Source organism: Triturus cristatus, chromosome 5_2 (genome assembly GCF_964204655.1).
Source record: "Triturus cristatus chromosome 5_2, aTriCri1.1, whole genome shotgun sequence".
Classification (NCBI taxonomy): domain Eukaryota; kingdom Metazoa; phylum Chordata; class Amphibia; order Caudata; family Salamandridae; genus Triturus; species Triturus cristatus.
The window spans coordinates 1,109,645,259-1,109,661,850 of record NC_140588.1 but is presented as its reverse complement, the minus strand read 5'-3'; the positions used below and the strand labels follow the sequence as shown (position 1 = coordinate 1,109,661,850).

The 16,592-nt window shown below is 41.0% G+C and overlaps 1 protein-coding gene across 1 annotated transcript in view; it reads right to left on the bottom strand.

Moving 5' to 3' along the window:
- The window catches only part of LOC146829798 (nicotinamide N-methyltransferase-like), a 161,333-nt gene extending 146,413 nt beyond the window's left edge, over window positions 1–14,920 (bottom strand). The window contains exon 1 of the mRNA XM_085608504.1: window positions 14,729–14,920. Coding sequence (XP_085464630.1) covers window positions 14,729–14,876 — 148 coding nt within the window. The 5' untranslated portion in view covers window positions 14,877–14,920. The remainder of the gene's footprint in view (window positions 1–14,728) is intronic.
- Between the last annotated feature and the right edge of the window lie 1,672 nt (window positions 14,921–16,592).

The window sequence follows — 16,592 nt, the reverse complement described above, 5'->3', positions numbered from 1 at the left end:
CGCCGGTGGCAGATTAGCCCAGCACCATGTGACTCTCGGTAATAATAGCTTGCTTAATCTTCCTGACGGCCCCCAGCGCATAGAGACCCTTACAGGTTATTGTTCGCGCTTTACAAATGTGGATTATTATTATTATTGTATATGTATCACTTGAAGTCGGGGCAAAACATGTACTGGACTCATAATCAATCTGTTGTGGGTCTCTACATGTGCAATCCCACAAAACAACTATATTTCACAGGTCACAATTAAAGGTGCACATGTCTTCTAATAATGAAGTCAATGTATGCAATGACACATATTTCAGTCCAGCAAAGAGCAGCAGACCATAAAGTCTGCTCCTAACCCATTGTCTGAAAGTACAGTTTTATACATGTGTATGCAATTTGTGCACACACACTACAGGCACCTGTTGCAAAGGTGCATAAACTGAATAGGTTACAAATAGTAGTATAAGTTGTAGAGATGCACCACAACAATAACACAAAGCATGGATATGATTCTTGTCTTTATTTTATTTTATTGTTTTTACAGAGCATACTATGTATGCAATGAAGACAGGCAACACATTTCATCCATGTATATGGACTTCTTCAGGGAAAATATGATTGTGAATGAGAGAGATTTGCCAAATGGAAGCATCGCAATATCGGTCCTAGAGAAAACCCACAGCAGTGTACTTCCTCAATGTTTCAAATTCATGAGTACCAAAGGTTATCTATCCCTGTCGTCCCATGTGAGCAGCATGTATAAGCTAAAATATTAGATTCCCAAGTAGAGAGACGACCACAGTTAGAGAATAGGGAAAGGAGCCAATACAGGTATTCAGATTGGTACCAGTACTGCCAGCGTCCGTCTGCTTCCGTCTGTTTCACCCAAGTGAATGGAGCGTCAAGACGTGGAAATAAATACAATGATACATGTGTGAACAAAAATGAAATCAAAACACACAATGCAACCTCTTCATCAACACCGAGTCAGAAATACGTGATCAGGCAGACTCAGTGACCTAGGCCTAGGCCTGAGGCAACTGATTGACATATCATGGGTGTGGTGACATGTAACCAGCAGAAAAAACGCATGAACAGGAAAAACCCAGACAAATACCACAGATAGGCAGCAACAACACCATGGTCCAGGGAGATCGCTCCCTAAAAAAGTGCACATGGACAAAGGGTTGTGCATTCCCAAAACAACATAAAGTTAGATTCTACATGAAGTTAGGAACACTCAGCCAATAAGGACACAGCACACACAGCACATGCAGTGATCATGCGCTCTCCATGCCAGATATCTGGACATGTTACCCACTGGCCCTCATTGTGTCCATGCGAGGTTGAAACCCACCTGCAATTGTTATCAGGTGGGAGTAATTTACCCTAAAAAAGGATCTATGAATTGTTTTATGATGCCCAAAGAAATGCATATAATGGCACTCAAATTGATTGTACTTTGAGGCAGTCCCCAGAACAGCTTCTGTAACTGTGCTCCTGGCTGAGGTATTTAATTAAACCAGTTGTTCCTGGTTTGTCCAAACACTTCATATAATGTCTGGCCTCCTAACAGTAAGCTCATACAAGTGATATCGTTTTTATTGAAACAAATATTCATACATGCAACCTTGACAGCCCTGGTCACACTATGCTCACGTATATGCATATGCACATATGCAGGTAAAGGGCATAATGAGAAAAAATGTGCGCTTTTATGCTGTCTCATAGCGCTGGCATTATTGTGAGCTGCACAGCCAGTTTAGGTTCATGGTGTGGATGTGGCTGCAGTGTGCATGTGAATGAAGTACTACATTCTCCACCAATAGGTGCAAATGTAACTTGTAATCTGTAACTCTGATCCTGTAACTCTGATCCTCATGTAAAGCGCTCTGATACCTCAGGGTCTAGCAAGCGCTATATAAAACTCACATAAATAAATAAATAAAATAAAAATGAGGACAATTGGAAAATAAGTTTAGGTATCTGTAATATATAAGTTCCTGCTCTTCACAACTGTGTATGTGAGGACCAAGAATGAAGAGGTTGGGTGAGCCAGCAGCCAAAATGGCCACCTGGAGCTGATGCTCCATGTTGACCCCTCGTGCTTCGCCACAGAGCGTCACTTGGTCGCATCCAACCCTTACAAAAAGATATGATTCCGTGATCGGAATACTCGGACCAACAGCAGGGTTGAAAACAGAGGCACTAATGGCCTTGGGAAGTCTATTATTGGTTGCCAGAATCCCCAGGGCACGGCACACAAAATGGCACCTGAATACCATGAAAATGCCTATGACCGGACTGGAAGTCCAGCTGCCCTGATGGACTAGACTGACCACTGGAGAAGCCCCCTAGACGATCGGGTAGTAGTCCCGCTCTCCAGGGAAAATAGCTGATATATGCTGCAGCAGCTGAGTGCTGGGACAGGCCCAGCTGATTGTGGTGTCGCGACAGAGTCTGCATTGGGCCGCACTGCGGCTGATACCTGGTGTTGCTCCCTGAGACGCGTAGCTGATGTCGGAGTGAGCCCCTTCAATGAATCCAGCTGTGCACACTGGGTTCTGTGTTGACTGCCTGAATGAAGCATGGTCCAGCACTCGCAGAGATGATGGCTGCCATCTGGAGGTGCGGGAGCGAGGAGCAGACGCACGATACACATTGCTCCAAAGATGGCAATGGTGCAGGATGGTAAGGTGGAAGATGCTGAGGCGCGGCAAGTCCTGCACCAGCTGGCAAGACCTGCTGTGGGTGAAGAACCAAGCGCTGAGAAGAGGTAACGGGGAGAGCGCTCCACCACTGATGAGCAGGAGTGGCAGAGGGGAGCAGCGGGAGGAATCAGTCATGCAGTGAGAGCAGGAGGTGTGGTGACAGCACAACTGCGGGTGCCCACTTGGGGCCTCATGGCCACGGCCATCTGGAGTCTTAGTCTGCCAGCATGAGTGACCTCCTTGCAGTGAGGAGGTCAGCCTTGGGGGCAGAACATTCCTAGGTGAAGTGTGGTGGCCTGGGGGACTGAGAACTGTACCGGACAAGCCCGGGAGGGACTTGACTGACTTCATTATGGCACTCAGACAGGACTTGCCTCACCTTAACATGGCGCCCGCCACATAGGGAGGCAGAATGCAGGTTTGAGACTGACTGCCACACTGGGAATCGTCATACAGGTCTGCTCGGAGTTGTTGACCAGCGGCAAGCGGGAGCTTTGAGTTCTCCACCCCCAATGGTGGAAATGGGTGCTGGCTTTGGATATTGCAGGTGCTGAACTTGGTCCCCAATGTTGGGGAGGGGCACAGGATTGTTTCTTTTCAAGAAATAGGAACACCTCCTGGGAAGTGGTGGAACAACATCACTATGGAGGTGCCTGGGGTGCCTCTACAAACTTTATTCTCCGCCAAAATATTCCTTACAGAGCCCTCTCAGGACAGTGCCTGAACTCAAGATGGCATCTGGATTTTGTTCGGACTGCGGTATCTCATCTCTCCAAGTCCCCTGCTTTATTATGACATTCTCTGATTGCACCTGATCATTATCCTGACAGCGGAGTCCGAACACTTTGTATGATGCCTGGTGGAGCTGCTCGATTTAGCTATAGAGGAGATCGGCCCTGGTTCATCCCATAAGCCGTCACTTACCCAGCCAGACAATGGGGACAGCTTCTCCCCGTCTCCCTGTTTTTTTCCCATCCCTCCCCCTCCCCTGACGAATTTCCATAACTTTGCTTTCTTTTTTCCCATGTTTGATTTTTCTCTTTTAACAAATGTAACTTGTAACCTGTAACTCTGATCCTCATGTAAAGCACTCTGATACCTCCGGGTCTGGCCTGACCTATATAAAACTCAAAAAAATTAAATAAAAAAGGTGGACACTTGGAAAATAGGTTTAGGTATCTGCAATATATATGTTCCTGCTCTTGACAACTGTGTATGTGAGGGCCAAGAAAGACAGCTATGAATTTGTCACAGCACCTTAATACATGGGAATCTATTATGGGTGTGTGCATGGGAAAATCCACACTTCAGCCATTTGTTGCACAATGTCTGCTGTGTGAGGCTATGCTTTGATGTGTGCAGTGTAGAGTAACTGAGTGTATTCAACCACTCAGAGGCATTGAATGTGAATATGATTGTGATAGTCTGATATGAACTGATCTTGCTTTTAATGCCCATGCATTATGCAATCGCTACGGCCACCAGTTTAGTACCCATTTGCATTTAGCTTGCACCATGCAAGGCCACGCAAATAGTACACAAAGGCTTCATTGATGCATAGTAAAAAGCAACTTAGATACTGCCCATTGCCCTTGAGGTTGTGCTCATGCCAGCCCACATGCTTCACATATTTTGGACAGACTGTACTACCTTGACATTTTCCTCAAAGAATCAGTTAAAAACGTGTTATTGGCAGTATATTCAGGCTAGTCTTCGTCACACCTCTATTTAGACTGACAAATCAATTCCTCCTTCTGATAGACTGTCAAAAAGACTTTTTAGACAGCAGCCAGTGCCAAAAACCTTGTACCCAAAGTTTTGCTATGATACACTTGAAATAAGGACTTTTACATCTATGTGGAACGCTGCCAGAAGTGATGGTCATGGTGATCTCTGTACAATGTGCCCTATGTCAGCCCATGAAAGCTTAAGCCATGTCTTGCTTTTTGCCCCAAATATAACAAGCCTAGAGGCAAATGGATTCACCCGCTGTGTAATTACTTAAGCATTATGAGACATACAGAGGCTTTAAGGTTCTCTGTGTTCACATTGGCCACTGTAGGTAAATATCTCTTTGCCGTAGGGCTGATAAGGTGAGCGAAATAGCAGAAGTTCTAGGGGTGGCAGAGGAGCATAGTTGAACAGCACACTGACCATCACTAGTACTTGTGTCCCCTAGTATGACCAGTGTACGGGCAAGTTTCAAGGTCATTATCCTTTTTTACATTTTTAACTGAAACTAAATTGAATTTTAATCTTAGCAAGTGTCTGCAACTAGTCTGTAAGAATAGGTTAGCTGAATAGTAGGCTCGGTGAACGTAACAAATCATCAAAAGGTAGGACTTGTTTTTGTGTTTTATTTCCTCGTATTATTGACTTTACAAAAATGATTACTACTTAAAAGACAATACCAGGCCACAGGAGGTTGCCCGTAAAACGCAGTGAGACTGGGGCTGTACATTATATCAAACAACAATCTCTCAATGTGGGTTTCATTGTAAGGATCAATTATGCAAAGGCAAAAAAAAAAATAAAGAACTTGTTAGAGGAGCAAATCCATGTAGGGAGAAACACAGGGAGACGGAAAGTGTAGAAATACTTGTATTAGGAATGCTCAGCACATGTTGGACATATTAATCATCATATGTACAAGTCACATGGACAAGAAGCACTGCGTGACATTTACTGGCAATGTAACCGACAAAATACTGTGCACAAGTGCTCGTGAGAGTTGTGACGGCGCAAGTGACACATGAAGTGGTATATACAGCGGTGAACAACGGGGCGCAACAGGGAGAACAATGGTACAATAAGTCTGACAAAATTTGGGCATCCAAACAATTAATGCTGGAAATTTACAAAGAACAATAGATCGAATGCCCGTAGCATAAGGGTGCCAACATGAACGCTGTTGGAGTCGATGGCGTTTCGGCCTGTAGAAATCTAGGCCAGTGCTTCTTGTCCATGTGACTCTTTATTTATTTTTTTGCCTTGGCATAATTGATCCTTACTACTTAAAAGAGGCGGGCAGATTGGCCATGGGAACTATTATTTTACATGCATGATGTACTTATTCAATTGAACTTGATTTTAATGCTGTATTAATTGTTGGATTATTTCATAGAATAAAATATTGTATGGAATGTATGTTTTATGGAAAGAAATCAGTTACTACTACTACTAGTAAGACACACAAGGCCTGATTTGTGTGGCCTTGGATGGCTTTATAACAACATGTTAAGCATGGCAGATGACTGATCTCTGTTACATAAGTTGTCAGGCAGGCATACATTCAATAGGTAGTCTATGCCCACTTCCATGCATACATCCATGATGTATAACGACCTCTCCAACTTCTTCCATGAAAATACCACCAAGATCTGTAGCAACTTTAAATCCGAGTCACAGAAGTTAGGAGTCCTAACTTTAGGGCTCCTAAATGCCTTCAGTGAATACCGAACGTCTTAAAATTAGGATTTTTCTCAGTTTAGAAGTAGTAAAGTTAGGACTCCGAACTTTAAGACTCCTAAATGCCTTCTATGAATACCGAAAGTCTTAAAGTTAGGATTTTTCTCAGTTTAGAAGTAGTAAAGTTAGGACTCCGAACTTTAAGACTCCTAAATGCCTTCTGTGAATACCGAAATTCTTAAAGTTAGGATTTTTCTCAGTTTAGGAGCAGTAGAGTTAGGAGTCCTAACTTTACTACTCCTAAACTGAGAAAAATCTTAACTTTAAGACTTTCGGTATTCACAGAAGGCATTTAGGAGTCCTAAAGTTAGGACTCCTAACTTCTGTGAATACCAAAATTAGTAAGTGCCTTCTGTGAATACCAAAATGAGTAAGTGCCTTCTATGAATACCAAAATGGTAGTAAATTTAGGATTTTGTCTTAAGTTAGTTCTTTGAATCGGGTCCAGTCGCCCTCATTTTCCATGAAAGTGCTCCGTCTCTGTGGTGGACCATGTATGGTGCTGGACTTAATACTGTTTGTTTTTGGCAGTAGTAACTTTCCACTTATAAATTTGTCTCTACCCCCTCTTTCAGGGGGTGTAGAAAATTAATTCAATGTGACTGAATTAGTTTGATGGTGCTTTGGTGGGACCGCCTCGCAGCTGCACCGGCAAACCTTGGTGTGATCCGCCCACCACATAATATGTTTTTTTTGTCATTGGCGGGTGATTTCTTTGGTATCCCACTGCGGTGCCTATAGAATAGGCACCATAATGGGAACATCAAAAAAAGTTCCAGCACTGTATATTCTGAAAATGTCATGCTGTGCTGAGACTTCTGTACATGCATAGAGGGAGGCACATGTTTTGCCACTGTCTGCATCTACAGGATATGAGGCACAAGGGGCCCTCTAGGACCCCCTTTGTTTCCTTACTACCAGGGTTTTCAAGGAATAGAAACCACCATGATAACCCTAATAGAGAAGAAACTCATAATATGCTTGCCTGGACCACGGCAGCCCTCTGCGCCACAGCCAGGGAATGTGTATTTGTAAAGCGTACTTTCACGCGAGGGTATCTTTGCGCTGAATAGCAGATGTTTATTGTTACCCAACTCAATGGTACTAATTTTATCGACCTCAGATGGATGAAAGGCTGAGTGGGCCTTCTGGTATTTGAACATGTGACCATGAGGTCGAACACAGGCCCCTGCAGACGATCCATTAGTCCATTGAGCCACCAGACCCGGAACGGTGGTTCCCTAGCAGAGACGGTGCTCCTCGGGTGGCAGGACCACTAGGGTTGTAATGTGGCAGTCATAAAACTGTCCCACCACAAGTCTGGCAGTCCAAGGACTTCCAGAATCATGATTAGGCCCTAAATGCCTGGGTGACTTTACACTCCTATTTTGTTAATACCAGCAGACGTAAAAACCCATTCTGCATTCTACTAGTAGTAGATTTACCTTTGTGAATAATGCCGGAGTAAACCAATATACTATGAAATGTAAATATGCGGCAATAGGAAACCACTGCTGACTACATAAATGTGGGAGACAGAAGTACCTTTGAATGCAGCCCATGAACGTGCAATATTCATGCTCAGGGCAAACTAAAGGCAAAGAGGGGCTACATTTTATGCCTGGTGTGAATTTAAGTCTAGTTTATGTAATCTAGGCTAGAATATATGAAACTGTGCACATATGCTCATAATTGCATTATCATGAAATACTGAGATATACAAGATTCATTAAAAGAACCAGGGAAATATATTTGCTTATTTCATTCATGAGGCATCAGAGTTTTAGTATCATTAATATTTTAATGGGGGCGTGGCTTGGACGCCGAGGGAAGATGGCGGACCCTGCCTGAGCTCCGCTTCATCGCGGGACTCGGATCCTGCTATTACCGTCATTTCGATAGCGGTGCTGCTGTGAGGGACTGCAGGGCAATGGGGACATCGCGGTGAGTCTTTTGACCGCCTCCGCTCCAAGGTTACACGCATTTGGCGGCTTTTACTCACATCGGCAGTTTCTCTTCCTCAGAGATGCGAGCGGCCGCCATTTTTTTTTTTTTTTTTGCGGCGCTCGTTTTTCTCTCTTCAGACTATGTCGTCTGCTACATTGAGGATGTGTTGCCTCCAACCAGTGTCTTTGTGATGCCTAAGGTCCATTTTTGGATGTATTACTGCTAATTTTAGTCGTTTTTTTATCTATTCCTGTTACTGAAGTGCTCTGACCCGCCTCCTCCTTCAAATATGCAGTGCTTCTCCTCACATGAGCTGTACTTCATGAGGCACATTTGCGGCTAGTGTTTTCTTCAATTTCTGCTGCTTTCACCAGGTGCTCTTTGTTTATTTTTGATGGACTATTTTTATTCAACACTGGGGTCCACTGTTCTTTTATTACTTACATCAGTGCAGTGTCCTTGGGGTACCTCCGTCCTGCTCAATCCAAAGCTCTAGTCCATTTCCACTCGCCACTCCCTGAGCTGTTTCAGTGCTGTTGCTCCTGCGTGTGTGGCGTACTTACCTCCCTACATCGCAGTTCAGTCACAAATTTTGCTGCCTTGGATTTACTTTCTCGTTTGCTTTTCTGGTTTGACTTTCCTATTGTTCTTGATGATGGCTAGCGACCCTCACTCGTCCAGACCATCGGTTTCTGGCACAAAGCCGAAACGGCACAAAAATTATCCACCTTCACCAATTGTATCTTCGCAAAACCCAATCTTGGATACCATTTTGGATGAGGTCCGTGGCCTTCAACCCTTCATGACTGCTACCAATGACAAGCTTAGGCAAATTGTGGAAAGATGGATTGTTATGGAAAGTAAAGTTCTTGATCTTGAGCAGCGAGTTAGCGACATTCAAGATATCTCCACAAAGATTCCTCTTCTTGAACAAGGAATTTTGAAACTAAAACTCCATACTGAGGATCTTGAAAATCGGAGCCGTAGAAATAACCTACGCCTTTTTGGCCTGCCGGAAAATGTTGAAGGGTCTGACCTGGTCTCATTTCTACAGAAATTTCTTCCAGAGCTTTTGGACCTTCAGTCTCTGCCTAGTCCTCTCAACATACAAAGAGCGCACCGCTTGGGTCGGCTTCAGCCATCTGCTAATAAACCTCGTGGTATTATAATGTTGTTCTTGGAGTTCACCGAACTCATGCAAGTTTTGAAAGCAGTCAGATTTAAACGTCGCCTTATTTGGTCGGGTCATAACATTTTTATTTCTCAAGATTTATCAAATGCTACTAACGCCAGGCGCAAAGAATTCCTTGCCCTTCGGCCCCAATTGCGACAACTCAACATTCAATATGGAATTCTTCATCCCTGCCTCTGCAAAATCACCCATGAAGGTCGCACTCGCTCCTTTGAGGATCCGGACAAACTCAAACTTTTCCTTCATAACTTTCCTTCGCAGGGCATGGATACTGGATCTTGATTTCATTTACAATATTTGATTGTTCCTGCTTTCATTGTTTCATTGACTTATCTGTTTTCTAATGTTGATTTTTTGTCCTTCTTTATTCTGACGGGGCTAATAGCCCATTTCCTATTGCTTCCTCTGCACCTGTTTTCATTGTGGTCCGCGTCCTTCGGTGTCACTACGTTTCCCTGCTCTTAGATCTTCTTTCTTTTTTTTCAGATCTGGATGTTCGTCCTTGGTCTGTTTACTCTTCTCTTCTTCTCTCTTTCCCAACTCCTCCTTCTTCCTCTTCCTTCTTTCTTTTTTTCTTTTCTTTGTTCTTCCTCATTTTTCATCTTGTTAGCTAAGTCTGGCCTCTTTCATAATACTTGTCTTTCTGTTTTGCTTATTGTAACATGTCTTTCCTTTTTTCTTTTTGTCAATTCTGCAGTTTTATGGCCCTATGTTCGTACGTTCACCTGTTATATGGTTAATGTCGTGTTGTGGAATGTTCGTGGTCTGGGTCACCCTGTCAAGCGTCAAAAGGTATTGTCTCATCTAGCTAAACTTAACACCCAGGTTGCTTTTTTACAGGAAACGCATTGCAATGATAAAGAATCACTTAAACTTAAACGTCAATGGGTCAATCAGATTGTTTTCTCTCCTGCCAATGACCGACACGGTGGTGTCACTATTTTATTTCATAAATCTATTAATGCTCAAATTCTATCATCTGAATGTGATCCGACTGGTCGATGGATATTGGCTGAGGTTATCATTAATAAACGACAACTGACTTTTTTCAATATTTATGGGCCGGTTAAACCAGACATTGATTTTTGGAACTCTATACAATTGAAATTATTATCAATCTCCAACTCTAATATTGTGATTGGTGGTGATTTTAATAATGGGTTGGACCCGTTCACCGATAGGCAATCCAAATGCAAGTTCAAACCTGACAAATGCCACAAATCCTTTCAGTCAGCCATTTCCCCTCGTCCACTTTTCGATACTTGGAAAACATGTAACCCTGATTCACAGAATTTACTTTTTTTTCCCCTGTACATCACACTAGATCTCGTATTGATTATATTCTTATTTCTAAATCTCTACTACCTTGTCTCCAGTCTTCTGAGATTGGATCTATTTTTATTTCTGATCATGCTCCTGTCTCCACCCATATTGACTTATCTCTCACCACGTGCAAACAAGGTAGATGGCGTTTTAATAACTTCCTTCTATCAGATCGCACTTTTATTTCAGAAGCGACCTCTTTTATTAAGGAATTTTTTTCTTTTAATGAATCTTTAGATACCTCCCTACACAACAATTGGGATGCTTTTAAAGCATCTTTCAGAGCTTTTACTATTGCATATTCCTCAAAGAAGAAAAAATTGCTGCATGCTAAATATAAAGAAACTTTAACCCACATAAAAGCATTAGAACATAAGTATTATTCTTCCAAATCCTCCTCATCTCTACAAGAGTTAATCAAAGCTAAATCCACCCTGAATAAGATTGCTACAACGGAGGCCTGTAATACTCTCCTCAAGGTTAAGTCGAAGTATCATGGAGGCCAAAATAAAGCCGGAAAACTGTTGGCAAACTATATAAAAATTAAATCAGAACGAAAAGCTATTGGCCCAATCCATTCAGAATTGAATGATTCACTCATTTCATCTGATTCGGATATTATCGCCACATTTCAATCATATTACAAACTCCTATATACAGAAACTACCAAACCCTCTGAAGATGATTTTGTATCTTTTTTCAGTGATATCCCTAAGCCACAAATTTCCCATGATAATTTCCAATCCCTTGAAGAAGATATTTCCTTACAAGAATTATCGAATGCACTTAATTCTATGAAGAAAGCAAAAGCGCCTGGCCCAGATGGTTTTTCAATTGAACTACTTTCTGCTTTCTCCTCAATTTTTGCACCCAAATTATTAGAACTTTTTAATTCTTTTATCTCCAATTCCCAAGCCTGTGGCTCTTTTTTGGAAGCTCTTATCATTGTAATCCCCAAACCTGATAAAGATTCCTCCTATTGTAAACATTTTCGTCCCATTTCACTAATTAATTATGATTGTAAAATCTTCGCAAAAATATTGGCTTCTCGCCTAGAGAAAATTATCCCCCTTCTCATCCATCCTGACCAAGTTGATTTTGTTAAAGGTCGCTTGGCCTCTGATAATGCCAGAATGTTTTCCAATATCCTTGCTCTCAGTACAAAGTATCCCTCCCCATTAGCGGCTTTATCCCTAGATGCTGAAAAAGCCTTTGACCGTGTTAATTGGGAATTTCTGCTTCACACCTTACGATGGTTTGGTTTTGGTCCGAAGTTTATCTCTTATGTTAAGTTGTTATACACCAACCCCAAAGCTTGTATTTTTGTCAATGGTCTCTTTTCCCCTTATTTTTCCCTTCAAAGAGGTACACGCCAGGGCTGCCCTCTTTCTCCATTACTTTTTCTATTATGCCTGGAACCATTTCTGGAACGTATCAGGAAGAATCCTCTCATTACTGGTTTCAATCTTAAATCTCAACAAATTAAATTGTCCGCATATGCTGATGATGTTCTTATTTATATGTCTAATCCTTTATCCTCCCTACCCCCCTTTTTGAAGGAAATTGCATCATTCGCTAAGGTTTCAGGTTACAAATTGAACTTCTCTAAAACTGAGATTTTACCTCTAAATCCTTCATGTTACAGATATATGTTTGAAATGTCTAATTTCACATGGTGTCCCCAGAAAATAAAATTCCTTGGTACATGGTTTACCCCCACCATTCGTGATACACTTGCTCAGAATTTCTCTGCCTTAAAAATTAAAATTACTAATTTGTTAACTCTCTGGTCTCCGTTGTTCCTCTCTTGGTGGGGCAGACTTGATACAATTAAAATGAGGATTGTTCCTCAGATTTTGTTCATATTGTCTATGTTACCCTTCAAAATTCCTAAATTTTATTTTCCTCAAATTAATTCGCTATGCACAAGGTTTCTTTGGAATAACAAACATGCACGCATTGCTCTGGCTAAATTGATTTGTCCTAAAAATGAAGGAGGTGTAAGATTCCCTGATTTTAATTTGTATCATAATGCATTTTTGATTCGTCAATTTTTTGCTTTGTCCAGGGATTATCAAGACTTACCTAAACCCTCTTGGGTTAATGTTGAATGCTCCCTGCTTAATGAATTTTCAATACGAGATGTTGTGCACATGACTAACTGTACTTTTATTTCCAAATATCCTATTTTGAAACATTCCCAAATGTTGTTACATGCACTTTTCTTTAAGAACCTGAATAATTATGAATCTTTTCTAGCGTCATCACTTTGGTTTAACAAATACATTAAATTTCGCCACAAGTCATTCTACTACAAGCAATGGAAAGAAAAGGGCCTTCTCTTTGTACATCAACTAATTGTCAACAATGTAATTCTTTCTTTCCGTCAGCTACAAGTTACCTTCAATCTTCCTGATTCCTGTATTCTGCAATATGATACGCTGGCCCCAATCCTACAGGAGTGTCTGCAGAAATTCTCTTCATCTCCAACTCCTCCTTCCTCTCCTTCTGACTCCTCATTTTTCTTACACCTCGTCCGATACTACTCCTAGTGCCTCCTATATCTATAAATCACTATCTACTCCTATCTGTACACGAGTCAAATCTAAGGTGGAACTAGAGTGGGAACATGATCTTTCCTTGATTCTGTCAGTATCACAATGGGATAAGTTTTGGCAGAAACTATTCAAGACCTCCAAAGCTGCAAATCTCACACAATCCATCTTTTTTATTTTTAATAGAGTCATCATTACTCCTCTGTTGTTACATAAATTCATTCACTCTGTCTCATCAACTTGTTGGTCTTGCTCTAATGCTGAAGGCTCCTTATTACATTTGTTATTTTATTGTCCTAAAGTTTATGCCTTTTGGAAGGAGATTTGGTCAAAATGTTCATGGATCTTTCCTAATATTGTACAACTTAATACTCATAACGTATTTTTGGGCACTGTTTCCCCGGACTTTGATCTAGCTACTCCTGCTCCCCCGTTGCTAGACTTATTCCTTGCTGTGGCTTTTAAAGTCGTACTCACTTGTTGGAAAGACAATTCTAAATTATCCTTTCTTCATTGGTGGAACTATATCTGTGATGAACATAGAATTGCAACTATTCCTCAATCCTCCATTCACGTACAAATTAAATCCGACCTATTATGGCTACCCTTTACATCCTTCCTATCATCAACATTATAGTCCCTATCTACTCTTAACACCTTGTTCTTCTTCCTTTTCCTTCTGTTCTCTCCCTTTCCCTTACTTCTCCTCTCTTTCTCCTGTCTATACTCTTCCTCTTTCTCTTTCCTTCTCTCCTTTTCGATAAAAACTTTCTCTCTTCTATTTAAATAGTTTATCCGCTTTATTACCTTTTTAGGAGTTCTATATTTCTTTGTGGTTTACTATGCTTTGTTTTCTTATTGCCTGTTTTTTACAAACTTTTACGTTTTAACTATGTATACTGTTTACATTATGTTTCCTCCTTCCGTAGTATTAGCCTATTGTTTGTAGGCACTTTATATATTTGCTGGCATGTTTTACGATTTACTTACTCCTTCTGGCTAAAATTGTATTTGTTTTCTTGTATGCATTTATCTTCAATAAAAACTATTTAACTAAAAAAAAAATATTTTAATGTCCCATCTAGTGTATTTTTCATATTGGGTTGTAGAAACAGCCTCCTGTATTTTATTTCGATTCTCCAGTCTCAAAATTTACATTATTTGTGCAACATGAGTGAATTTAAATGACACTCTTGACATTCATCTTGCTTTTCAATGCACAATGAACAAAAATCTATGGATGAATGGTAAATACGTATATAAATTACAATGTACTTTTCATTATCAATGTGTTTTTTGTCCCAAGCACAAAAATGTAATTTGATCTTTCTGTCATTTGTCTATTAATCCTTTTGACTTCAGTAGCTACATCAATTTGCATTTACATATATTGATCATTCTTGTCTTTGAATAACTAGAACCGGTTAAAGAACTGATGCACCAAAAGCAAGAATTCAATGCATAAACATAGATTACATATTTGTCAACCACAAAATTTCTCCCCACCTTCAGCTGGGATGACAGGAGATATTAAAAACAGACCTGAGGTGAATATTTTGTTGAAAGAAGGAAACATCTGTGTTATCGCATCATCGAGGAAGGCAGAATCCTTTGCCAAATATGCAGTCACCGCCGCAGTCGCATCCAAGTGTTGATCATGGAGCTTTTTCAGCTCAGAAAATGATGCCATTTTCAATAATGTGAAGTTTCAAAATCTATGTCTTCTGTGTGTGCACCTATTTTTATATTAAGTAATCTAAATTGCAAATTATTGAGGAACACATAATGCTTTGATTTGCCTTTGCTCCAAACGTCATTCAAACTTCTGTTAGTCTTTGCTGTCAGCTGAGTCAAGATTATACATATTTAGCATACTGTTTGCAAAGCATAATGTGGTCAGGTGTGCCACATGTCCCATCATCTTAACTGAAACAGATACAGCAATGTTATTTCTGCCAATACAGTGAATATAATTTTTATAAAAGTCCTTCAAAAACATGCTCTTGCTATTCATTCTTTGAACAAGCTTGGTTTTGGGCTTTTTCTTTTTAGTTTTTTTTGTCAATGAAATTATGAGTATCACAAAAATACTCAAAACTTGAAGCAGAACCATAAGAGTGCTATTAGATTCACTCGAAAACTGATCAATGTTCCAATGTAGGGAATCACCACTTTGTGAACATGTCTTTTAAAAATGGGGTTACTATTTGAGAGGAGGTACTCATACCAAAACACAAAAAAACACTTTAGTTATATCAAAACAACATTCTGAGAGAATCTCCACTAAACCCTTGGTGGCTATAGCACAAGTAGCCAACAGACTTCAAGGAAATGTGAGCTATGCTGAAGCAGCACAAAACTAGGAAAACCATCTAGGTCAACTTGTTTCCTTCTTGACAAGGTCCATTAGGGTCCCTCAAACTTTATGTAACATCATCAAGATGTGCTGGATAAACTAAATTTGTCAGCAATCTGCTCTCAGTGGGACCAACCTGGATTATGGGCCACTGGAGAGTGCTTCACCAGGCAGAAAGATGTATCCCCTTCCCTGGTTCAAGGTTTTACCATTGGACTTAGTCCCTTTTTGGAAGCTGCTATCCTCCAGCAAGGCAAGGCTGAGCAAGGCTCCACAATGCTGCATGCCTTTGACACGATGTCCCACTGACTCTCTTTTGATCCAAGTGAAAATCTAGGTAATGGAAGTGGTCCCTTGGACTGCTGACCCCCCTAAAACTATGTTTTTTCAACCATTATCAAAGGGGAAAGGGGTCTCTTAGTGACACCTTCACATTTGTAAATGGATTCCCAACAGCTTTCAATTAGCTGTAAATTGCAAATGTTTTGTGACAGTATTGCAGTCACAACACATTTGGATGTAGGATTCCACTTTGTAGTCAAAATGCCCCTTGCTAAGCATTTTTGTGACTGGAAATAGACCGATTGTGTGAATTGGGCCGTTTGCAACTCTACAAATGGTTTGTGCAAGTAGCCCTAAGTCAATCATTATTAGTGATTAAATGACCACAACACTGTAAAGAAGACTGGTTATAAATTGTGTCAGCAGATCAAAGTTCTTAATTGCTTGGGTCCAAAGGGTGTAACAGTTACATCCTCAGCCATGGCGCTCACATGCTGAGGACATACTCATTAGGCCCTGTCCCAGCCCAGGGGGAAAGTGCTGGAGATCCCCCTGTGGGCCTCCCATGTACAAGCTCCCACAATGGGAAATTAGGTAATATTTTACTAAGGAGATTGAGGGGAATTGTGGGTGGTAGGAGATTTGTACTGGGGCAGTGATCCCACATAAAAATGTGAGCAAAATGGTTTTTATTAACTAAATTTGAGGTTTGCAGGGGATTCTGGGTAGAACAACATTGGGGGATTCATGCAAGCAACACATCCCTTG